The sequence below is a fragment of the Ovis aries genome, chromosome 1, assembly GCF_016772045.2.
Source record: "Ovis aries strain OAR_USU_Benz2616 breed Rambouillet chromosome 1, ARS-UI_Ramb_v3.0, whole genome shotgun sequence".
NCBI lineage: Eukaryota > Metazoa > Chordata > Mammalia > Artiodactyla > Bovidae > Ovis > Ovis aries.
The window spans coordinates 66,719,025-66,744,159 of NC_056054.1; the positions used below are offsets into that span (position 1 = coordinate 66,719,025).

General features: G+C 42.9%; 1 protein-coding gene across 5 annotated transcripts; it reads right to left on the reverse strand.

Annotated features, from left to right (window-relative positions):
- Positions 1 to 2,473: 2,473 nt before the first annotated feature.
- Positions 2,474 to 23,636, reverse strand: LOC101114579 (golgin subfamily A member 6-like protein 22). Of its 5 annotated transcripts, none has more exons than XM_060411551.1 (16): positions 23,544 to 23,636; positions 17,588 to 17,672; positions 17,036 to 17,223; positions 11,045 to 11,093; positions 10,335 to 10,493; positions 9,793 to 9,983; positions 8,328 to 8,409; positions 7,832 to 7,987; positions 7,302 to 7,460; positions 6,762 to 6,949; positions 6,183 to 6,231; positions 5,652 to 5,807; positions 4,647 to 4,805; positions 4,128 to 4,286; positions 3,591 to 3,775; positions 2,474 to 2,688 (listed from the first exon to the last, which is right to left on the reverse strand). In XM_060411551.1, exons 2-16 carry the CDS (start codon positions 17,631 to 17,633, stop codon positions 2,632 to 2,634), a joined length of 1,983 nt encoding a protein of 660 aa, XP_060267534.1. In that variant the 5' UTR covers positions 17,634 to 17,672; positions 23,544 to 23,636; the 3' UTR covers positions 2,474 to 2,631. The 5 variants fall into 5 exon arrangements, with proteins under 5 accessions (XP_060267534.1, XP_027827669.2, XP_012030971.2 ...); XM_027971868.3 differs by having other exon boundaries at positions 5,652 to 5,813; XM_012175581.5 differs by having other exon boundaries at positions 9,793 to 9,986.
- Between the last annotated feature and the right edge of the window lie 1,499 nt (positions 23,637 to 25,135).

Consider the following 25,135-nt stretch of genomic DNA (forward strand, 5'->3'; position numbering starts at 1 on the left):
AGCATCTCTCACATCTCTTGCATTGGCAGGCAGATTCTTTGCCACTAGTGCCATCTGGGAAACCCACAAGAGCACAATAGATAACTGTTATTTGAAGAGAATTCTCTTGATTTTTTGATCAAAATTTTTTTTAAATTGATTTTTTTAATTCTCTTGACTGCTTCTTCATTTTACTTATATTTTTCTGACTCTTTGAATTTAGGAGTAAGAGCACTGTTACTTCTAGGGAAGTAACTTTTTGAAGGGAAGAAAATTCCGTTCAAAGAACAATGAAACAAACTTCTCTGGTATATCAGATTATGAGTTCAAAAAGGAGCAATGAAAATACTGAAGGAATTAAGAAAGGCTATAGATAGAATTGCAAATTACTGTAAAGAGAAACAAGCAACTATAAAGGGGAGTCAACTGAAATTAGAAAACTCATTTGCAGAGATAAAATCGGAGTTAAAGACAACAAATAGCAAACTGGATAAAGCAGAAGAATGGATAAGTGCTCTGAAAGGCAAAACAACAGAAATCACCCAATCAGAACAGCAAACAGAAAGATAAATTAAGAAAAATGAAAGCAAGCATGAGATAATATAAAGTATCCCAATCTACACATAATAGGGATCTCAGAGGAGAAGAGAAATGGGGAACAAAAATGCATTTGAAGAAATTATGGCTGAAAACTTCCCAAGCCTAAGAATGAAACGTATCCAGGTACAGGAACCACTCTTCCCTTCAAAGAGTTACTTCCCTAGGAGTAACAGTGCTCTTACTCCTAAATTCAAAGAGTCAGAAAAATATAAGTAAAATGAAGATGCAGAGGGGCCAAACAAGATGAACCCAAACAGATCTAGACATATTACAATTAAAATGGCAAAAAGTTAAAGAGAGGATTCTAAAGGAAGAAAGAAAAAGCAAAGGGTTAATTTCAAGGGAACTCTGGTAAGTCTATCATCTGATTTCTCTACAGAAATTTGCAGGCCAGAAGGGAGTTGAAAGATAGATTCAAAGTCCTGAAAGGGAAAAACTTGCAACCTAGGATATTCTACCCAGCAAAATTACCATTTAGAACAGGAAGAGAGATAATTTCGCAGATAAACAAAAGCTACAGAAATACTCAACCTATCCTAAAAGAAATATTGAAAGGTCTTCTCTAAATAGAAAAGAAACACGAATCTATAGGAAAGAGAAAATCACAACAGGAAAGTAAATCACTTAAGCCAATACACAGATTTTTAAAAATAAAAAAAAAAAGTTTCTGTGAAAGTGGTGACAACAAAAATGAACAACAAAATGATAAACATGAAGATGTAAAAGAGGACACCAAAATCATAAAATGTGTATCTTTGAGTTTTATGTCACTTAAAAATAAATTCAAGTTTCCACATTTATTTTATAATTATCTGACATTTACTGTTTTTATCAAGATTATTTTTAATGTTTAAATCTAAAGTCAAGCTGGAATATTATTTGTGCAAGATTTATAAGTGATCTAGGCACTCTCATTCTATATGGCTGTCCAGTAGACTGACAACACTTCATGTACTGTTTATATTGTCTCACTGATCTGAAACAACACTATTCACATAACCTTAATCAGGTATGTTGTTGGTTCTATTCTTAGACTATGCAGCATGCTGTTATTCTTTGTCTTCAGATTTATGCTTTGATGGCACATTGTTCTCATGACTGCAGTTCTATAAACTTCATTTATAGAAGAAATTATGGCTGAAAATTTCCCAAACCCTGCACCCCTTCTGAATTTTCATGGCTTTTTAATGTGTTTGATCAGCTCAATTTAAAATTTACAATCAGCTTTTGTGAAATTTTTACTCAAAACACGTAAAATTTACAGGTGAAGTAACACAGTTGTTTCGGAGAAGGCAATGGCACCCCACTTCAGTACTCTTGCCTGGAAAATCCCATGGACAGAGGAGCCTGGTGGGCTGCAGTCCATGGGGTCGCTAAGAGTCGGACACGACTGAGCGACTTCACTTTCACTTTTCACTTTCATGCATTGGAGAAGGAAATGGCAACCCACTCCAGTGTTCTTGCCTGGAGAATCCCAGGGACGGGGGAGCCTGGTGGGCTGCCATCTATGGGGTCGCACAGAATCGGACATGACTGAAGCGACTTAGCAGCAGCAGCAGCAGCAACACAGTTGTTTTGTATAAGAAATTAGTCCTTTCCTCTCAAGAAAACAGTATACATATTCATTTGTATAATTATTCATATGTGACTTTCTGAAGCATTACTTAATAAAATTTTTCTTTTTTTCAAGATATTACAAATTTGACATTCTCTTTGTTCTCTACTCAGTTGCTTCCATTTCCACTTAAGTTAATTATCCAACCACACTAATTCTTTCCTTTGTGGGTCAGGAATTGATATTCTATAGTAGATGATTTTTCTATTTTTTACATTAAAACTTTAATGATAAAAGAAAAGGTACATACATAGATAAAAATAATCCAGATCAAAAAAGCACTTGTGAAAACTTTTAATATTACCAGAATTTAAAAGAAAGAAACAAAAAATCTGAGTAATTAGTGACCACACATGCTTTATCTTCTCCCAAACTGAGACTAAAACAAAAGGCTGTGAAGTATTTTCTTTGTCATTATCTTCCTGTGTCTATGAAGTTCAGTACTTTTCAGTGTTTTCCTCATCATCCTTGTCGTTATCATTGTTCACTGCAGCCTAAAAATGTATGATGTGTTAGTAAACAGAAACCTTTTCAAAATCTCATTTCAAAACAAGGTTTTCCATTAACAATTTATTTTCTTTTAAAGAGTTCTTTCTTAAAGGATCATGAGAAGTTATTATGCTCATCAGAAACATCTCCTGGTTTAGGTTTGGATGGTGAGAGGATGCATAGCACAAACTTACTCATACCCATCACTAGGGTTTCCCTACAGTCCTAACCAGGCATGAGGACAATTTATAAGACATTTCAGCCACGTTTATGCTATTTAGGTGAGGGCCTTCCTTGTGAATGGCACAAATTCTCTCCACATCTTAGAGATATTGAGAACTCCTAAGTTGATCAAGAAAACTGATATAAATAATTCCAGATGGGAGAAGACAGAACTTCTCCTCTACTGAAGACTGACTGACAGTTTAAACTCACCTGGAGACAACTGCAGCCAAATTAGGAGCTGGCAGTTGCCCATATTTCTAAGTCTGGGCATATTTGAATGCTTTAAGTTAGCAGGGATCTATATTAGGGTCTTTGGATGTAGTAGCAGCCTGAAAACTAGCAGGAAGCTTAGGAACGTGAACCAATATCTGCTTCTGAGAACATCCACCTGACAACTCTGGGAATCCTACTTAATATTGGCTCCAGGAAAAGTCCAGAAATCAGCCAGGAATCCCTCAAAACAGCAGCACAAGCCCTGGGAAAGTTGTCTATAGTCTATAAATTCTTGAAAGCATCAAGTGTCCAGACATAAACCATTTAAATCCCAGGGTTTCTAGTGAATCTAAAGCAGTAAAGAATCATGGTGCTTCTCTCTACAACTCTGCTTGAATTTTCACCCATCCCTTCCTGAGGTTCCAGGGCTCTGTTCCACAGTCACTGCCCAGACCCAGACCAGACTCACCTCCAGCATCTCAATCCTCTTATTCATCTTTCTCAGAAAGTAGTCTCTTTCTCGTTCCTCTTCTGTCATTTGGACTCTAAATGCCTTGAAGGCTCTTTCTTGGTCCTCAAACTTTTGTTGCAATTCTTTAAGCTTTTGCTCTAAAAGCTTTTCCCTCTCAGCAGCCTTTCTTTTGGCCTGCTCTTCTGCTCCAGGAAAATTATACATAGGGAAGAAAACAACAGTCAGAGGTACAATCCCCAATCCCCAACCCGCCACTTTCTCAGTGACCATCCTTTCTTGAAAAAAGCAGATGGGCAGGTTTGAATTCACCTGTGCCCACACATCAAGGGCAGGTGTGAGAGTGTGCTAGGATAGGTGCTGACTAGCTGGCTGGACCCACAACCATAACTGGCCTGTTGTTTTCATAGGTAGTAGAGTGTGTTCAGAGAAGAAAAAGAGGGGCCCTGCTTCTGGAAGTTCCTCCAGTCAGAGTTCTCAGAGAAACACTGCAGGAACCTCCCCACCCCACTGCAAAATGAGCTCTCCCCTCAGTACCTGCTGAGGCCTTTTCACTTTCTCTCATTTCCTCTGTCATTTCAGTTCTTAATCTCTGGAAGACTCTTTCTTGGTCCTCCACATTTTGCTCCAATTCTTTAACCTGTTTTTCAGCAGACTCCTTTTCCCTCTCAGCAGCCTCTCTTTTGATCTGCTCTTCTGCTCCAGGAAAAGTTTAGAGAAGGAAGGAAACAACAGTCAGACCTGAGAGCTATAACCCCCAACCTCCAACCCTCCATATCATATCCTCAGTAACCAAACTCTCCTGAAGAAACAGGTAGACATTTCCACCTGTGCCTGTGACCAGACATCAAGGGCAGATTTGGGAACATGCTAGGGAAGGCCCTAACTGGCTGGATGCACCCACACCCACAACTCTCCTTGGTATTTTCAGATGAAGCAGGGTGTGTTCACAGAAGGAAAAGAGGCTCCTCATTTCAGTAAGTTCTTTCCATCAGAGTCTCAAAGGGCACTGCAGGAACATCCCCACCCCGCTGTGAAATGAGCTCTCCCCTGTACCTGCTGAGGCCTTTTCACTTTCTCTCATCTCTTCTGTCATTTCAGTTCTTAATCTCTGGAAGACTCTTTCTTGGTCCTCCACATTTTGCTCCAATTCTTTAACCTGTTTTTCAAGATACTCCTTTTCCCTCTCAGCGGCCTCTCTTTTGGTCTGCTCTTCTGCTCCAGGAAGAGTTTAGAGAAAGAAGGAAACAACAGTCAGACCTGAGAGCTACAACCCCCCAAATCCCAACCCTCCATATCCTCAGGGACCAAACTGTCCCAAAGAAGTAGGTAGACACGTCCACATACACCTGCTGCTGCTGCTCAGTTGCTTCAGTCGTGTCCGACACAGTGCGACCCCATAGATGGCAGCCCACTGGGCTCCTCTGTCCCCGGGGTTCTCCAGGCAAGAATACTGGAGTGGGTTGCTAGTTCCTTCTCCAATGCAAGCATGCATGCATGCTAAGTTGCTGCAGTCATGTCCAACTCTGTGTGACCCTGTGGGACTGCAGCCCACCAGGCTCCTCTATCCACGGGATTCTCTAGGCAAGAATACTGGAGTGGGTTACCATTTCCTCCACCACATCACATACACCTAGGAACATGCTAAGAAAGGCCCTGACTGGCAGGCTGGACCTACAGCCACAACTCTGGTTATTTTCAGATGAAGCAGTGTGTGTTCACAGGAGGTGAGGAAGCTCCCTGTTTCAGGAAGCTATAACCCCCAACCTCCAACCCTCCATATCATATCCTCAGTAACCAAACTCTCCTGAAGAAGCAGGTAGACATTTCCACCTGTGCCTGTGACCAGACATCAAGGGCAGATTTGGGAACATGCTAGGGAAGGCCCTAACTGGCTGGATGCACCCACACCCACAACTCTCCTTGGTATTTTCAGATGAAGCAGGGTGTGTTCACAGAAGGAAAAGAGGCTCCTCCTTTCAGTAAGTTCTTTCCATCAGAGTCCCAGAGGGCACTGCAGGAACCTCCCCACCCCACTGTGAAATGAGCCCTCCCCTGTACCTGCTGAGGCTTTCTCTCTTTCATTCAACTCCTCTGTCATTTTGACTCTTAATACTTCGAAGACTTTTTCTTGGTTCTCCGATTTTTGCTGCGATTCTTTAATCTTTTGTGCAAGAGGCTTGTTTTTCCTTTCAGCTGCCTTTCTTTTGGCCTGCCCTTTTGCTCCAGGAAGATTTTAGAAAGGAAAGAGAACAACAGTCAACCCCGAGAGGTTCAGCCCTCCACTCTGTTAGTGACCAAACTGTCATGAAAAAGGAGATGGACATGTCTAAATGCACCTGTGACCACACACAAGGGCAGGTTTGGAAATCTTCTAGGAAAGGCCCTGACTGAGTGACTGGACCGGCAACCACAATTAGCCTTGTGTTTTCAGATGAAGCAGAGTGCATTCCCAGAATGAGAGCTCCCAGCTTCAGGAATTTCCTCCTGTCAGAGTCTGAGAGGGCACTGCAGAAACCTCCCCACCCCACTGTGAGCTGAGCTCTCCTGTCCACCTGCTAGGTTTCCTTCCTGCATCACGAAGGAGCTCACCTTTCTTCATGTCCTGTTCCTCTAGTGTTTCCGGTAACCTCAGTAAGCGCTGGAGATCAGAAAGAGGCAAAGACATGTCAGGCAGGTCTAACCCGTGCTGAACTTCCACTGAAATGTTCTGAGAAATGAACTCCTCTGAGTAACATTCCTGTGTTGCTTCATGTTTTTCATAGGCTGTATTTTACTGCTTGCAACCCTTCTGGTAACATCTACTCTTGGATAATATGTACAAATTTTCAAATTTTACACCACACTCTTCTTCCAGGAACATTCCATAAAGCACATTCCCCAAGTGAAATCACTGTAAATACTTTAGTAAATTTGTATCAATTATATTATACATTTTCAATATTTGAAATTTATGGTTTGTGAAATATAACTCAATAAAACTGTGTAAGAACTTGAAGTTTAACTTAAATTGTTAAAGAATCTTGTTTAAAACTCAGGGCTTCCAATGAATTAGAAGCAGTGAAGAGCAGTAGTGCTTCTCTCTATGACTTTGTTTTATTTTTCACCCGTCCCTTCCTGAGGGTTCAGGCTTTGTTCCAAAGTTACTGCCCAGACCCAGACCAGACATACTTCCAGCATCTGAATCCTCTCATTCATCTTTCTCAGAAGGTCGTCTCTTTTTCTCATCTCCTTTGTGAGTTTGTCTCTAAATCTCTCGAAGGTTCTTTCTTGGTCCTTCAACTTTTGCTTCAATTTTTTAACCATTTGCTCAAGAAGCTTCTTTTCTTGCATAGCAACCTCCAATTCAGATAGCATTTCTGCTCCCAGAAGATTTTAGAGAGAAGAGAGAAGAAAACAACAGTCAGCACTGAGAGCTACAAGCCCACAACCAACAACCCTTGCTTTCTGAGTAACCAAACTGTCTGGGCAAAGCAGATGGACATGTCTAAATTCACCTGTGACCACACATATGGGCAGGTGCGAGAATGTGCCAGAAAAGGGGATGACTGGTTGGACCTCTAACCACAACTTGCCTTGTTATTTTCAGATAAAGCAGAGTGTGTTCACAGAAGGAGAGGAAGCTCTATTTCTGGAAGTACCTCCTGTCGGAGTCATAGAGGGCACTGCAGGAACCTCCCCACCCTACCATGAGCTGAGTCCACCCTATACCTGCTGAGGTCTTTTCTCTTTCTCTTCGTTTCTCTGTCTTTTTGACTCTTAATTCCTCAGGGACCCTTTCTTGGTCCTCCAGCTGTTCCTGCAGCTCTTTAACCTTTTGCTCAAGAAGTTCCTTTTCCCTCTCAGCTGCCACTCTCTTGACACACTCTTCTGTTCCAGGAAGATGTTAGAGAGATGAGGAAACAACAATTAGATCTGAGAGTTATAACCCTTCACACACCACACCCCTCCCCCAACAACCGTCCAATTTCTCAATGATCAAACTGTCATGAAAAAGCACATGGAAATGTCTGGATTCACCAGTGTTCACACACCAAGGGCAGGGTGGGGAATCTCCTAGGAAAATCCCTGACTGGCAGGCTGGACCTACAGCTGCAACCAGCATTATTATTTTCTGATATAACAGAGTATGTTCACACAGGCCAGGAAGCTCCCTGCTTCTGGAAGTCCCTCCCATCAGACTCCTAAAGAGCACTGCAGGAACCTCCCCACCCTATTGTGTGCTGAGCCCATTCGTGTACCTGCTGAAATCTTCTGTCTTTGTCTTGTTTTCTCTACCATTTTGTCTACAAATTCTTCGAAGTCTTTTTTTTGGTCCTCCACCTTTTGACTTATCTCCTTATACTTTTGCTCAAGAAGCTCCGTTTCCCTCTCAGATGGCTCTCCTTCAGTGCATTCTGCTCATCCAAGAAGTTTTTAGAGAGGAAAGAAAACAACAGTCAGCCCTGAGAGGTACCACCTCCTCTACCCACTAAACCTTCACTTTCCCAGTGACCAAACTGTTGTGAAAAAGGAGATGGTCCTGGCTGTAGTCACCTGTGACTACATATCAAGGGCAGGTTTAGAAATCTGCAGATTTGGGAATGACTGGTTGACTGGACCTAAAACCACAAGCCACCTTATTTTCAGATGAAGCAGAGCATGTTCACAGAAGTTCCAGGAGTTCATCCTGTCAGAGTTCTCGGAGGGCACTGCAGGAACCTCCCCACCCACGGTGAGCAGAGCCCTCCCCCGTACCTGCTAAGGTCTTGGCTGCATCACAAAGCTCATCTGTCTTCTTGCAGCATTCCCCTAGCTCGTCCTTTATCATTCCCAACATCTGGAGACACGGAGCGGCAGACACATCAGGCCGGTCAAACCTGAACTCCTCATTGATATATTCTGAGAAAAGAACTATTCTCAATAATATCACCTGGTTGTGCTCAACTGCCTACAAGTTTCTAAAATCCTGCCTACCTCACTAACTCTCCAGCCTCCTCTGCTAGTGTTGCTTCCACCATTCATAAAGGTTCCACTAGTTAGAAAAATGTGCAGTTTTACAAATACATAACCTTGGTCCCCTTCATATTTTCTGTATGCTGTTTTTCCTGCTTCTGGCTCTTCAGATAACATTCTACCATAGAGAATATGCACAAATTTTTCAAAATTTACATCACACGTCTTTTCTGGGAACATTCACTAAACCACCTTCCCTATATGAAATCACTGTACTTTTATGTGCATAAATTTGTATCAATTATACATGCACATTTAATTAAATATAGTTGTACATTTAAATCCCTGAAATTTATGGCCTGTGAATTACATCTCTATGAAACTGTTTAAATAAACTTGAATCTCTGCATCTCAGGAAAAAAGTGCTGAAATACTGTAAAACATACTAGTATCTTTATTCTTTGAGTTTCCAGGTGAAATGTAGGGAGTTTTAATATAATGTCTGTAGTTCCTCACAGCTGTAGCTTCCTCAGATTCTATCTATAGTATATGAATAACAGCAATACAACTAAAAGCATAATAAAGATAAAGAAAGCTTTGGTAGAAGAAGCTCTGCAGAGGAGCTTGATTTGCTCTGAATGGGAGTAAGTGCACAGTAAAAGTAACAATCTCAAAATAACTTGTCTTTTCTAAGCATATAAGGAAATTATGCAAGTGTTTAGTCAAGGAAGACATCTGTACTGACGTTGCTTCAGAGGTCAGACAGATGTCCAGAGAAAGTGCTTCAGTTTGGAATAGAATATTATAGTCTATTAGAACTCTTTCAGAGAAATCAGGATCCCCCTACTATGACTAGCACTAAATCTGTGTCAACTGTTAAGGAAAATGATGAGGTACTATTTCAGTAACTTATCCTGCTTGCATTAAACATACTTGAATGTCTACTTGTTAAACCTGGGAACCCCATTTAATACTGATTCCATGAGATCAGCCAGGAATCTCTCAAAACAGCAGCACAAGGCTTGGAAAAGTTATTTATATTCTATAAATGTTTGGAGATACCAAGGTCCTCCTGGACTCTTCAAAAACTGTGAACTGAACTCAAATGCCTGGATATAAGCCATTAAAATCTCAGAGCTTCTAGTGAATTGAAAGCAATAAAGGAGAATAGTGCTTCTCTCTGTGACTGTGCTTTAATTTCCACCCACCCCTTCCTGAGGTCCCAATACTTTTTCCACAGTCACTGCCCAGACCCATACTAGGTTACCTCCAACATCTCAAACCTCTTGTTCATCCTTCTCAGAAGGTTTTCTCTTTCTCTCATCTTCTTTGTTGTTTTGAGTCTAGCTCCCTTCAAGGAGACACTTCTGTTGCCCTCCATCTTTGACTGTAATTCTTTAACCTTTTGTTCAAGAGGTTCCTTTTCCCTTTCAGTTGCCTCTCCTCTGGCCCACTCTTCTGCTGCAGGAAGGATTTAGAGGAGGAAGAAAACAACAGTCAGATTTGAGACCTACACTCTCCAGCACCCAACCCACTTTTCTTGACCAAAATGTAGAAGCAGGTGGACACGTAAAACATTTCAAGTCACTTGTGACCACACATCAAGGGCAGTTTGGGGAGGGTGCTAGGAAAGGCTCTGGCAGCCTGGCTGGACCTATATCAACTTACCTTGCTGTTTTCAGATAGAGCTTAGAGTGTGTTCAGAGAAGGAGAACAGGGCCCTCGCTTTGGGAAACTCCTCCTGTAGCAGTCTCACAGGGCACTGCAAGAACCTCCCCACCCCACTGTGAGCAGAACTCTCCCCTGTACCTGCTGAGGTCTTCTCTCTTTCTCTCATCTGCTTTCTCACTCTGGCTCTTAAGCTCTCCAAAACTCCCTTTTGGTTCTCCAACTGTCGCTGCAGCTCTTCAACCTTTCGCTCAGAAGGGTCTTTTTCCCTCTCGCTTGCCTCTCTTTTGATCTGCTCCTCTGTTCCAGGAAGATTTTTAGAGAGGAAAGGAAACAACTGTCAACTCTGAGAGCTTCAACCTCTCATCCCCCAAACCTCCACATTCAGTGACCAAACTGTCTGAAAAAAATCAGATGGACATCTTTGAATCTACCTGCGACCACACATCAGGGCAGGTGTGAAAACACGCTAGGAAAGGCCATGACTGGCTGGCTAGATCTACAACCACAACTCTCCTTGTTATTTCAGATGTAGTAGAGTGAGTTCACAAGAGGTGAGGAAGCTCATCCTTCTGGAAGTTCTCCTGTCAGAGTCCCAGAGGGCACTGCAGGAACCTCCCCTCTCTACTGTGAGGAGAGCCCACCTTGCACCTGCTGAGGGCTTTTCTGAATCATGAAGAATCTTTCTTTTTTTCAAATTTTAATCAACATTTTTTTTTAATTGGAACAAAATTGCTTTAGAATGTTGTGTTGGTTTCTGCCATACAACATGAATCGGTCATAATTATATATATATACACATATACATATACATATATCCACTCTTTCTTGAGCCTCTCTCCACTCCTCACCTTTCTTCATGTAGTATTTCTCTTGTTCTTCCCTTATCTTTCTTAAGATCTGGAGACACAAAGAGGCAAAGACACATCAGGCAGGTCAAACTTAAACTTCCACTGAAACATTCTGAGAAATGAACTGTTTCAAGCACCATTTCCTGGTTGCTTCTCACTGCCTACATGTAAATTTTCCATATCCCACCTACCTGGCTACCCCTGCAGCCTCCTCACCATGTTGCTTCCCCCTCAACATGCTAGCTTCCACCCATCAAAAGAATGTGCAATTTTATAAATATGCAAACTTGGAGACTTTTATATTTTTCATATGCTGTTTTTTCTGCTTTTGACTCTTCTGATAACATCCCACCTTGAATAAGATGTACCAGTTTTTCAAAATTTACATCATATGCCTCTTTCAGGAAGATTTCAGAGAACACCTTCCCCATGTGAAATCTGTGTACATTCACATGAGTAATTCATATCAATCATGTATTTTTAATAAATAAAATTTTATTGGTAGTTTTTTTTTAATTATCTCTCAATAAAACTGTTTAAGAAAACTTGAATTACTCCATCTGGGAAAATAGTCTCTTTGTGACTACTAATAAGTGTCAACTCCTTAAGCCATGTTTGCAATATGTTTAATTTATATTATATAATCTCTATGGTTCATTGCAGTTGTAGCATCCTAGGATTCTATCTACAGGATATGGTTAACAGTAATACAACTAAAAGCAAAGTAAAGATGAAGACTGATCTGGTAAGAGAATCTTCCCAGAGAAACTTGGTTTATTGTGAATATAGAGAATGTACAAAAAAAGCAACAAGCTAAAAATAAGCTAGGCATGTTCCAAGTAGATACAGAAATTTGGGGCATGTTCTGTCAAGGACATCTGAGTGTCTTTGCTCTTCTTCAGAGGTCAGACAGTTTTCCAGAAACAGTGCCTGAGTTTGGAACAGGAGAAGATCACTTGGAGTAATATAGTGATTTAGACTCTTTTAAAGGAATCAAGATCCTGCTACTATGATGGTGGTTTAGTCACTAAGTTGTGTCCAACTCTTGCAAACCCATGGATTGTATAGCCCGCCAGGCTCCCCTGTCCACGGGGTTTCTCAGGCAAGAACACTGGACCGGGTTGGTCTTCCCAACCCAGGGATTGAATCCAAGTCTCCTGCATTACAAGTGGATTCTTTACCACTGAGCCATCAGGGTTTGAATAGTAGTAAATCTGTAGCCAATAAGATGGCATTGAGGTAAAGTGGGTGACATGAAGAATCAACTATTAAGACAAATTACATGTACTACTCCAGTAACATCTCCGGCATCTAGTAGATACACTCAGAATAACCACCTGAAAACCCTGGGAATCCTATTTAATACTGACTCCAAGAGATCATCCAGGAATCCCTCAAAACAACAACACAAGCTCTGGGAGAAGTTTTTATTTTTAAGTTAATTTATTTATTTTAATTGGAGGCTAATTACTTTACAGTATTGTGGTGGTTTTTGCCATACACTGACATGAATCAGCCATGCGCGTATATGTATCCCCCACCCTGAACTCTCCTCACATCTTCCTCCCCATCCCATTCCTCAGGGTTGTCCCAGTGCACCAGCTTTGAGCGCCCTGTTTCATGCATCAAACTTGGACTGGTGATTTATTTCACATATGGTAATATACATGACCTCCCCACGTCTGAGGTCAGGGGCGGCAGCCGAGAGGAGCTACCCCGCGTCCGAGGTCAGGGGCAGCAGCCGAGAGTGCCAAGATGCGACAGCGCAGGAGCAGCCCTATGTCTGAGGCCAAGGGCAGAGGCTGGAAGGAGCTACCCCATGCCTGAGGCCAGGTAGGGAGGTCGGGAGGAGCAACTCGATGCCCGAGGCCAGGGGTGGTGGCCAGGAGGAGCAACACCACATCCAAGGAGTGGTGGCTGGGCCCGGGCGCAGGAGGGCCTAGAGAAGCAAGCTATTACATGTTCAAGGTCAGGAGGGGTAATGGTGATGAGATACCCCTCGTCCACAGTAAGGAGCACCAGCTGCACTTTGCTGGAGCAGCCATGAAGAGATACCCAACATACAAGGTAAGAGAAACCCAAGTAAGATGGTAGGTGTTGCAAGAGGGCATCAGAGGGCAGACACTGAAACCATAATCACAGAAAACTAGTCAATCTAATCACACTAGGACCATGGCCTTGTCTAAATCAATGAGACTAAGCCATGCCCATGGGGCCACCCAGGACGGGCGGGTCATGGTAGAGAGGTCTGACAGAATGTGGTCTACTGGAGAAGGGAATGGCAAACCACTTCAGTATTCTTGCCTTGAGAACCCCATGAACAGTACGAAAAGGAAAAATGATAGGATACTGAAAGAGGAACTCCCCAGTCAGTAGGTGCCCAATATGCTACTGGAGATCAGTGGAGAAATAATTCCAGAAAGAATGAAGGGATGGAGCCAAAGCAAAAACAATACCCAGCTGTGGATGTGACTGGTGATAGAAGCAAGGTCCGATGCCGTAAAGAGCAATATTGCATAGGAACCTGGAATGTCAGGTCCATGAATCAAGGCAAATTGAAAGTGGTCAAACAAGAGATGGCAAGGATGAACGTCGACATTCTAGGAATCAGTGAACTAAAATGGACTGGAATGGGTGAATTTAACTCAGATGACCATTATATCTACTACTGCGGGCAGGAATCTCTTAGAAGAAATAGAGTAGCCATCATGGTCAACAAAAGAGTCCAAAATGCAGTACTTGGATGCAATCTCAAAAACAACAGAAAAATCTCTGTTCATTTCCAAGGCAAACCATTCAATACCACAGAAATCCAAGTCTATGCCCCAACCAGTAATGCTGAAGAAGATGAAGTTGAACGGTTCTATGAGGACCTACAAGACCTTTTAGAACTAACACCCAAAAAAGATGTCCTTTTCATTATAAGGGACTGGAATGCAAAAGTAGGAAGTCAAGAAACACCTGGAGTAACAGGCAAATTTGGCCTTGGAATGTGGAATGAAGCAGAGCAAAGACTAAGAGTTTTGCCAAGAAAATGCACTGGTCATAGCAAACACTCTCTTCCAAGAACACAAGAGAAGACTCTACACATGGACATCACCAGATGGTCAACACCAAAATCAGATTGATTATATTCTTTGCAGCCAAAGATGGAGAAGCTCTATACAGTCAACAAAAACAAGACCAGGAGCTGACTGTGGCTCAGACCATGAACTCCTTATTGCCAAATTCAGACTTAAATTGAAGGAAGTTGGGAAAACCACTAGACCATTCAGGTATGACCTAAATCCAATCCCTTATGATTATACAGAGGAAGTGAGAAATAGATTTAAGGGACTAGATCTGATAGATAGAGTGCCTGATGAACTATGGACTGAGGTTCGTGACATTGTAGAGGAGACGGGGTCAAGACCATCCCCATGGAAAAGAAATGCAAAAAAGTAAAGTGGCTGTCTGAGAAGGCCTTACAAATAGCTATGAAAAGAAGAGAAGTGAAAAGCCAAGGAGAAAAGGAAAGATATAAGCATCTGAATGCAGAGTTCCAAAGAATAGCAAGAAAAGATAAGAAAGCCTTCTTCAGCGATCAATGCAAAGAAATAGAGGGAAACAACAGAATGGAAGAGACTAGAGATCTCTTCAAGAAAATCAGAGATACCAAGGGAACATTTCATGCAAAGATGGGCTCGATCAAGGACAGAAATGGTATGGACCTAACAGAAGCAGAAGATACTAAGAAGAGGTGGCAAGGATACACAGAAGAGCTGTACAAAAAAGATCTTCATGACCCAGATAATCACGATGGTGTGATCACTCACCTAGAGCCAGATATCCTGGAATGTGAAGTCAAGTGGGCGTTAGAAAGCATCACTACAAACAAAGCTAGTGGAGGTGATGGAATTCCAATTGAGCTATTTCAAATCCTGAAAGATGATGCTGTGAAGATGCTGCACTCAATATGCCAGCAAATTTGGAAAACTCAGCAGTGTCCACAGGACTGGAAAAGGTCAGTTTTCATTCCAATCCCAAAGAAAGGCAATGCCAAACAATGGCAATGCCAAAGAATGCTCAAACTACCGCACAATTGCACTCATCTCACATACTAGTTAAGTAATGCTCAAAATTCTCCAAGCCGGCTTCAGCAATATGTGAAACATGAACTTCCAGATGTTCAAGCTGGTTTTAGAAAAGGCAGAGGAACCAGAGATCAAATTGCCAACATCTGCTGGATCATGGAAAAAGCAAGAGACTTCCAGAAAAACATCTATTTCTGCTTTATTGACTATGCAAAAGCCTTTGACTGTGTGGATCACAATAAACTGTGGAAATTCTGAAAGAGATGGGAATACGAGACTACCTGACCCGCCTCTTGAGAAACCTATATGCACGTCAGGAAGCAACAGTTCAGACTGGACATGGAACAACAGACTGGTTCCAAATAGGAAAAGGAGTCCATCAAGGCTGTATATTGTCACCCTGCTTATTTAACTTCTATGCAGAGTACATCATGAGAAATGCTGGGCTAGAACAAGCACAAGCTGGAATCAAGATTGCGGGGAGAAATATCAATAACCTCAGATATGCAGATGACACCACCCTTATGGCAGAAAGTGAAGAGGAACTAAAAAGCCTCTTGATGAAAGTGAAAGAGGGAGTGAAAAAGTTGACTTAAAGCTCAACATTCAGAAAATGAAGATCATGGCATCTGGTCCCATCACTTCATGGGAAACAGATGGGGAAACAGTGGCAACAGTGTCAGACTTTACTCTTCTGGGCTCCAAAATCCCTGCAGATGGTGACTGCAACCATGAAATTAAAAGATGCTTACTGGATGGCATCACAGACTCAATGGACGTGAGTCTGAGTGAACTCCGGGAGATGGTGATGGACAGGGAGGCCTGGCATGCTGCGATTCATGGGGTCACAAATAGTTGGACACGACTGAGCAACTGAACTGAACTGAACTCCTTGGAAGAAAAGTTATGACCAACCTAGATAGCATATTAAAAAGCAGAGACATTACTTTGCCGACTAAGGTCCGTCTAGTCAAGGCTATGGTTTTTCCTGTGGTCATGTATGGATGTGAGAGTTGAACTGTGAAGAAGGCTGAGTGCCAAAGAATTGATGCGTTTGAACTGTGGTGTTGGAGAAGACTCTTGAGAGTCCCTTGGACTGCAAGGAGATACAACCAATCCATTCTGAAGGAAATCAGCCCTGGGATTTCTCTGGAGGGAATGATGCTAAAGCTGAAACTCCAGTACTTTGGCCACCTCATGTGAAGAGTTGAGTCATTGGAAAAGACTCTGATGCTGGGAGGGATTGGGGGCAGGAGGAGAAGGGGACGACCAAGGATGAGATGGCTGGATGGCATCACAGACTCGATGGACCTGAGTCTGAGTGAACTCCGGGAGTTGGTGATGGACAGGGAAGCCTGGCATGCTGTTATCCATGGGGTTGCAAAGAGTCGGACACGACTGAGCGACTGAACTGAACTGAACTGAAATATACATTTTTCAATGTTATTCTCTCAAATCATGGGAAGGTTATTTATAAACGCTTGGAGGTTCCAAGTCCTCCTGGAATCTTCAGAAACTCACTGTGATCAGAACCCAAATGCTTGGATTTAAGCCATTAAAAGGGCTTCCCTGGTGGCTCAATGGTAAAGAATCCACCTGCCAATGCAGGAGACACAGGTTTAATCCATGGGTTGGGAAGAACCACTGGAGAAGGAAATGGCAACACGCTCCAATATTCTTTCCTGGATAACTCCATGGACAGAGGAGCCTGGCAGGCTACAGTCCAGGGGGTTGCAAGGAGTCAGACACAATTTAGCAACTAAACAACAAACCATTAAAAACTCAGAGCTTCTAATGAGTCAAAAGTAGTCAATAACCAAGGTGCTTCTCTCTATGACTTTGCTTTAATTTCCACCCATCCCTTCCTGGGGTTTGAGGGCTTTTTCTACCATCACTGCCCAGACCCACACCAAGTTACCTCCAGCATCTCAATCCCCTTGTTCATCCTTCTCAGAAGGTTGTCTCTTTCTCTCGTCTCGCCAGTGATTTTGACTCTAAATATCTTGAAGGCTCTTTCTTGGTTCTCTAACATTTGTATCAGCTCTTTAATCTTTTGCTCAAGAGAATCCTTTTCCCTCTTAGCTGCTTCTCTTTCGTACTGCTCTGCTGCTCCAGGAAGATGTTAGAGAGGGGAGAAAACAAAAGTCAGTCCTGAGAGCTACAACATTTCATCCCTCAAACCTCCACCTTCTCAGTGACCAAACTGTCTTGAAAAAGCAAACAGACATGTCTGACTTCACCTGTGACTGTACATCAAGGGCAGGTTTGGGAATGTGCTAGGAAAGACTCTGACTGGCTGCCTGGACCTACAACCACAACTCTCTTTATTATTATGAGATGAAACAGAGTGTGTTCATAGAAGGAGAAGGTCCCTGCTTCTGGAAGTTCCTCCTGTCAGAGTCTCAGGGGCCACTTCAGCAGAACTGTGAGCAGAACCCCACCCCACTGTAAACAGAACCCTCCCCTGTACCTGCTGAGGTCTTTTCTGTATCATGAAGGATCCCATCTTTATTCATGCAGCTTTCTTCTAATTCTTCTTTTATCTTCTTTTAGCTCTGGAGACAGAAAGGGGCAAAGACATGTCAAGCAGGTCATATCTAGAATTCCATTAAAGTGAACTGTTCTGAATAACATTCGCTGGTTGCTTCCAACTGCCTACAAATGCAATTCCCAAGATTCCGCCCACCTCGCTACCCCTGCACCTCCTTGCCAGTGTTGCCTCCCCTCAACTCCACCAAACTACATGCTAGCTTCCACTAGACAGAAGAATGTGCAGGTTTACAAATAGGTAACTATAAGCCCTTTCATATTTTTCACAATCTTTTTTCTGTTTGTGGTTCTTCTGGAGACATCCCACCCTGGATAGTATGTAAAAATATTTCACAGTTTACATCTCACACATCTTCCAGGAAGATTTCTGAAAGTGCCTACTTCATGTGAAATAACTGTACATTTACCCTGGTACATATGTTCACTTCAGTTCGGTCACTCAGTCGTGTCTGACTCTTTGCAACCCCATGGATAACAGCATGCCAGGCTTCCCTGTCCATCACCAACTTCCAGAGCTTACTCAAACTCATGTCCTATCGAGTTATCATGGGACATCCTCTGTCATTCCGCTCTCCTCCCACCTTCAATCTTTCCCAGCATCAGGGTCTTTTCCAGTGAGTCAGTTCTTCACATTAGGTGACCAAAGTATTGGAGTTTCAGCTTCAGGGTCAGTCCTTCCAATGAATATTCAGGAGTAATTTCCTTTAGGATGGATTGGTTTGATCTCCTTGCAGTCCAAGGGACTCTCAAGAGTCTTCTCCAACACCACAGTTCGAAAGCATCAATTCCTTGGCATTCAGTTTTCTTTATGGTCCAACTCTCACATCCATACATGACTACTGGAAAAACCATAGCTTTGACTAGATGGATCTTTGTTGGCAAAGTAATGTCTCTGCTTTTGAATACGCTGTTCTAGGTTGGTCATAGCTTTTCTTCCAAGGAGCAAGCATCTTTTAATTTCATGGCTGCAGTCACCATCTGCAGTGATTTTGGAGCCCAAGAAACTAAAGTCTCACTGTTTCCACTGTTTCCCCATCTATTTGCCACGAAGTAATGGGACTGGATGCCATGATCTTAGTTTTCTGAATGTTGAGCTTTAAGCCAACTTTTGCACTCTCCTTTGTCACTTTCATCAAGAGGCTTTTAGTTCCTCTTCACTTTCTGCCATAAGGGTGGTGTCATCTGCATATCTGAGGTTATTGATATTTCTCCCAGCAAACTTGATTCCCACCTGGGCTTCATCCAGCCTGGCATTTTGCATGATGTACTCTACATATAAGTTAAATAAGCAGGGTGACAGTATGCAGCTTTGACATACTCCTTTCCCAACTTGGTACATTGTATCAACTGTAAATTTTTAATGCATGAAATTTATAGTGTTTGTTTTATACCTCAATAAAACTGTTTAAGGAAACTTGAATTACTCCCACCTCAGAAAAAGAAACTGAAATACTTTAAGACTACTAGCAACTTTCTAAGCCCCCTGGTCTTCTGTATGAAATGTTGGTTTGTATTATGGTTGCTCACAGTTGTAGCATCCTGAGATTTTTCATATTATGGTTACTCACATTTGCAGCATCCTGAGATTCAATATACAGGACATGATTTATAATAATACCACTAAAAGCAAAGTAAAGAAATATCTGGTAAGAAAATCTTCCCAGAGAAACTTGGGTTACAATGAATGGGAGAGAGTACACAGTAAAAGCAACAAGCTCAAAATAATGTAAGTGTGTTTATAAGTTTCTGTCAAGGAGGACATCTGAATTCTGTACTGACTTTGCTTCAGCAGTCAGACAGATATCCAGAAAAATTGCCTGACTTTGGGAAAGAGTGAGTGTTAGTTGCTCAGTTGTTTCCATCTCTTTGCAATCACATGGACTGTATACCTCCAGGCTCCTTTGTCCATGTCTTGTCAGTATTCCAGGCAAGAATACTGCAGTGGGTTGCCATTCCCTTCTCCAGGAGATCCTGCCAACCCAGGGATCGAACCCAGGTCTCCCACACTGCAGGCGGATTCTTTACCATCTGAGCCACCAAGGAAGCACTGAGCTTGAGAGAGAAGGACATAAACTGGAGTAATAGAATCTATTAGAACACTCTTACTCAAAAGAATCAGAATCTTTCTACTATGAATGGTAGTAAACCTGTAGATAAGTGTGGCTTCAAGGTATCAGAGGTAACATGAAGCATCAACCATTAACACAAATTATCATGCACTGCTTCAATGACTCTGGTTTGTCATTTTGATGGAGTAGTCCATTGTTGTTGTTGTTCAGGCGCTAAGTCGTGTCCGACTCTCTTGTGACCCCCTGGACTGTAGCCTACCAGGCTCCTCTATCCATGGCATTCCAGGCAAGAATACTGGAGTGGATTGCTATGCCCTCCTCCAGGGGATCTTCCTGACCCAGGGCTTTGGGCTTGTGTCTCCTACACTGGCAGACGGGTTCTTTACCACTGAGCAGCCAGGGAAGCCTGGAGTACTCTGTTACATCTTCTCTGTAGGCCATCTTTGACAGGACCATTTTTGTGGAAACCTCCTTCTGCATAGCTGCTCAGTTTCCACACGAGGATAGAGGTTATCCAAACAAGGAACCACCATCATTGAAGGCATCCAGGAAGGTCGCCACAAGCATTCACAGTACTGGATAAGTCAGCCATGATGAATGATCAATAACTCTGAAACTACAAATCTGTACAAAACTACACATCCAAATGATTTTTTTAATCATTTATCATATCCATGTAGTATCAACGTGAATGTTGAGCAAACTCCAGGAGATAGGAGAGGACAGAAGAGCCTGGTGTGCTGCGGTCTATGGGGTCACAAAGAGTCAGACGCAACTTAGCAACCAAATAACAAGTAGGAGAATCTTCATAAACCACATCTCCTGCTACTAAATTAGTGATTTCCTTTCTATTAATCTTTATGGATCTCCAAGTCACTGCATGTTAAAAATGAAAGTATCTTTTTTCAGGTAACATACTCTGGTGTATTCTGAAAGAAGAATTTCCCAGGAAAACATATTAAAAATAAAACAGAGCAGTAAAGCTAATGCTGAGGGAGGACCTGGGACTAAGGTGACCTTGGGAACACAAATCATGAAATGTTAAGACACAGATTTCATGCATCTCTTCTGTTCCTGCTCTTAGTTGTTGAGAACAGCTTAGAATTCGTGATAGGGATAGGAAGTATTCATCAAAATCTGAGATGATTGACAACTTCAGTTTGACATATGACAAATCAATGAAATACAATATCTTTAGAACCATTTATACTATTCAAGAGATTGAAGGAGTTTGGGTTCCAAAAGGGAAACAGTTTTTGTTTCTTTTCTTTTTTAGAAGTGATCAAAATCCTTTTGGCCACACAGTTTAACAATCACCCCCTGTGTAGGGAAACTGAGTCATCAGAAAATTGGTTTTGTTTTTCCAAATAGAAATGTGGGTCAACATCAAGAAAAAGATGTATGTTAAAAAAAAGAAAGAAAGAAAGAAAAAGATGTGTGTAATAAACCAATAAAAAGTATATCTTAATTAAAAAGTCAATGAAGAATATCTGTTCTTCAGTGAAGCATAATTGTTCAAAAATATCCATGTAAAAAGACTCAGAACTGAACTCTTCCCTCAGGAGGGTCTGTACAACTCTTGGACATATCTACCACAGGACTACATTAAGGAAGAAGGAAGAAAGAATGAAAGTCGCTCAGTCGTGTCCAACTCTTTGTGACTCCATGGACTATAGCCTACCAGACTCTTCCGTCCATGGGATTTTCCAGGACTGGCATGGGTTGCCATTTCCTTCTCCAGGAGATCTTCCTGACCCAGGGATTGAACCCGGGTCTCCCGCATTGTAGGCAGACACTTTACCATCTGAGCCATCAGGGAAGTTTGAGATAACTTCCCTGGAAGAAGGAAGCACTGCTTATTTCCCAGAAGTGCTGAGTTGGTCCTTCCCAATTTTCAGAAAGTATCCAGAAACAAGCAGCCCCATGGGGTGTCAGAGGCAGCTTGGGCCTGAGCAATGGCTTACAACCAAGGCCAGGAGGCAACATGCTTGTTTCTCAACTTTTAAGGGTGTGACTGGGGGTAAAATGAGGCTGCCATGTTTAGGCTGCCTATTTGTTTGGGGGGTATCATTTTTTTCCTTATTCAATTAATAAACCAGCCAGAACTGTCTGAGTCAAGTATGGTCTTGGTCTTCACTCAAAAAAAGGTGTAGGTAGTGAATCTAGTGTGGAGCCCTGTTGAGAACCAGTGATGAGTCTCTCAATGCATATACAAGTGAGAAAACTTGAGGTCATGGATGGAGAAAATGTGTCTTTCTCCTACCCCCTCTCCAAAGAACCAGGAGAAGATTCTAATCTCTCATCTCTCCAGGCAGGGTTCTTTCCACACCATGGGCTGCTGTCCTGGCTATGTGACAGGATGTGAGGCTGTCAGCTCCCAGCTACCACGGTGCAAATGGAAAAACTGAGTTTTCCCAGAACTAAAGCCAGAATCTGAATCTTGCAGTCCAGGCCATCAGGCTATATTCTCCCTCACCTCTCCATTCCTCACATACCATTTTGAAGGAGAAATTAAGAGTTCTGATCTCAAGACTAATTTACATGCAAAAGAAAGTTGACGGATTAACATTTCTTCTCCAGAGCTCTTCAGATCAGTGAGTTCCAGAAAAAGCTCCCAGTTATTTACCACTCATCCTTGCTCTCTTTTTTCCTCCCACTTTTCTGCTGCTATTTTATGGAAAGTGTTAGTTGCTCAGTCTTGTCTGACCTGCAGCCCCATGCACTGTAGCCCACCAGGCTCCTCTGTCCCTGGAATTCTCCAAGCAAGAATACTGGAGAGGGTAGCCATTCTTTTCTGCATGGGGATCTTCCCCACTCAGGGAAAAAACTCAAGTCTTCTGCATTGCAGGCAGATTCTTTATGTTCTGAGCCATTTTACAGAAGTTGAAAAGAAACTGAGACATGTTTTTCATTCTCACAAGGGGAATAGAACAAGAAACGGAAACTGAAAATAACGTTTGTGTTTTTGTCTTGCTTTGTTTTTGGTAAGGACTACACATTTGGAAACAATGAAGGAGAAAAAATAGGCTTAGACCTTATGGTTTATTTTAAGGGAAAGTGTGAGAATGAATTATTTCACATACATGCAACTCTGCAGAATTTTTGGAATATTACACATGGTTAATACGTAATAAGAATTTTTTTTAATAAACTTATATGTTGCTGCTGCTGCTAAGTCGCGTCAGTCGTGTCTGACTCTGTGCGACCCCATAGATGGCAGCCCACCAGGCTCCATCGTCCCTGGGATTCTCCAGGCAAGAACACTGGAGTGGGTTCCCATTTCCTTCTCCAATGCATGAAACTGAAAAGTGAAAGTGAAGTCGCTCGTGTCCAACTCTTAGCGACCCCATGGACTGCAGCCCACCAGGCTCCTCCGTATGTTAAGCACCTTCTTTTCTGTTTTTCTACTACCCAGCAGAGTAGTGAGGAGGTGTCTGAGGTGCGAGGAGGAAGGAGGAGGAGGGGGCAACCCCACTCAGCTCCTCTTTTAGGAGGTGGGATTTAGTCCCTCAGTCCTAAAACGGACCTCAGCCCGCTTTTCCGAAGGTGAGGCGGGGTGGATTCCTCCTCCCAAGCGAGGCTCTTTGCGGCAGCCCGGAACTGAGTCCCCGGGAGGAGCAGCGCATGCAGGGACGTGATGTCGCAGCCGCCGCACCAGATCCAAAGGAAGACGGAAAGCGGCCCTCACACCCTCCCGCCAGGCAGCCGGCAGCCTCCCCTCCCGCAGCGTGAGGTCTACGCCAGGGGATCCACTGTTGTTAGCTAACAAAAATGTGCTTGGAAGGGGAAGTGTAGGAGGAAACTTACTTGGCGCACCGGGGTGTCAAATTCCTAGTTTCCTTGGCTCTTCCCTGGGGCTCCCCTTGAGTCTGGTTCCTCCGAAAACCTGCTCTGCTCCTTAAAAGTTGAAAGGCGAGCAGGTTTTTACAGCCCTGTGTTATGGGTGAGGTTTCTGAGTAATGAAACCGAAAGGACACATGAAGTATCCTGCCGTTAATTGCTACAGGTTTTTTTCTTTCTTAACCGAGGCTAGAGACTCAGAATGTGGGCGAAATCCAGGCAGCTCCCTCCTCCACAGTTGTCTTCGGTGTCCTTACTCCACAGTGGGAACAGAGCAGCCGATGTGATTGTTTCTCAGGGATAATTTTAGGAAGGCAATAGAAGGGGTTTGGGGTATTAATTTTTTGCTTTGAATCTCTCTCTCTCTCTCTCTCTCTCTCTCTCTCTCTCTCTCTCTCTCTCTCTCTCTCTCTCTTTCGAAAGTACCCTTGTTATTAATTGGGATTCCCTGGTGGCTCAGCTGGTAAAGAATCCGCCTGCAATGCAGCAGACCTGGGGTTGGATCGCTGGGTGGGGAAGATCCCCTGGATAAGGGAAAGGCTACCCATTCCAGTATTCTCGCCTGAAGAATTCCATGGACAGAGGAGCCTGGTGGGGTACAGTCCATGGGGTCACAGAATTAAACCCAACTGAGTGACTAGCACTTTCACTTTTCATACATAGCTTCACTGAGGAGGTATCATTTCTGTTGGATCTTAAAAAGTGATTCAGTGTTTTTAAAAAGGTAAACGGAGGAAATAGATTTTAAAGCAAATGAAGGCAGTGAGCAGATTTACAAAAGTAGGGGCTAATCAGCCCCTATGTAATCAGGTCCATGTAATCAGTGTAACAGTCTCACTGAGAATAAAGTTGAAAAACTTGGTTCATAGACTGTATTCCACAGGCAGATAGAGACTTTGAAGGTTACTGTTCTTGCCTGGAGAATCCCAGGGACGGGGGAGCCTGGTGGGCTGCCATCTATGGGGTCGCATAGAGTCGGACACGACTGAAGCGACTTTGCAGCAGCAGCAGCAAGCATGCTGAGTCATGTTTGAGCTCCCTCTCTCTGATGCCAGAAAGAGAGAATAAAGTGAGGGCACTGCAGATAGAGATGGTTTGGTTTGTCTTCTATAACTTAGAAGACAGTCCCACCACTCTAGTTTCCCGAGAGTCATTCAGAATTTCGGGTTCCTTCCATTCTGCTGTTCGGTACCCACTAAGACATCACAAATATGTGGAAATTCAAAGGTTGACTGCTGCCACATTAGCTGATATCCAGATCAGTTCAGTTCAGTTCAGTCTGTCTGTCATGTCCAACTCTTTGCGACCCCATGGACTGCAGCACGCCAGGCTTACCTGTCCATCACAGACTACCGGAGCTTGCTCAAACACGTCCATCGAGTTGGTGATGCCATCCAACCATCTCATCCTCTGTCATCCCCTTCTCCTCCTGCCTTCAATCTTTCCCAGATAGTAAGATGGATAAGAGTGACTGGCGGAGAAGAGGCTCAGAGTTCTCTGGCATAGACCCGCAAGTAAGGTACATATACTTCTAATCATCCTTCTTGTGCACATGGCCA

What these genes read in the sequence shown, in the direction of transcription:
- LOC101114579 (XM_027971862.3), bottom strand. Translation starts at nt 17,633, where the DNA reads ATGAATAAAGATGGGATCCTTCATGATACAGAAAAGACCTCAGCAG. An exon ending in AAGAGAGAAGACCTCAGCAG is followed by an intron (nt 9,987 to 10,334) that starts GTACAGGGGAGA and finishes TCCTTCCTGCAG; the next exon opens with CAGAAGAGTGGGCCAGAGGA. An exon ending in AAGTGAAAAGGCCTCAGCAG is followed by an intron (nt 4,287 to 4,646) that starts GTACAGGGGAGA and finishes TTCCTGGAGCAG; the next exon opens with AAGAGCAGATCAAAAGAGAG.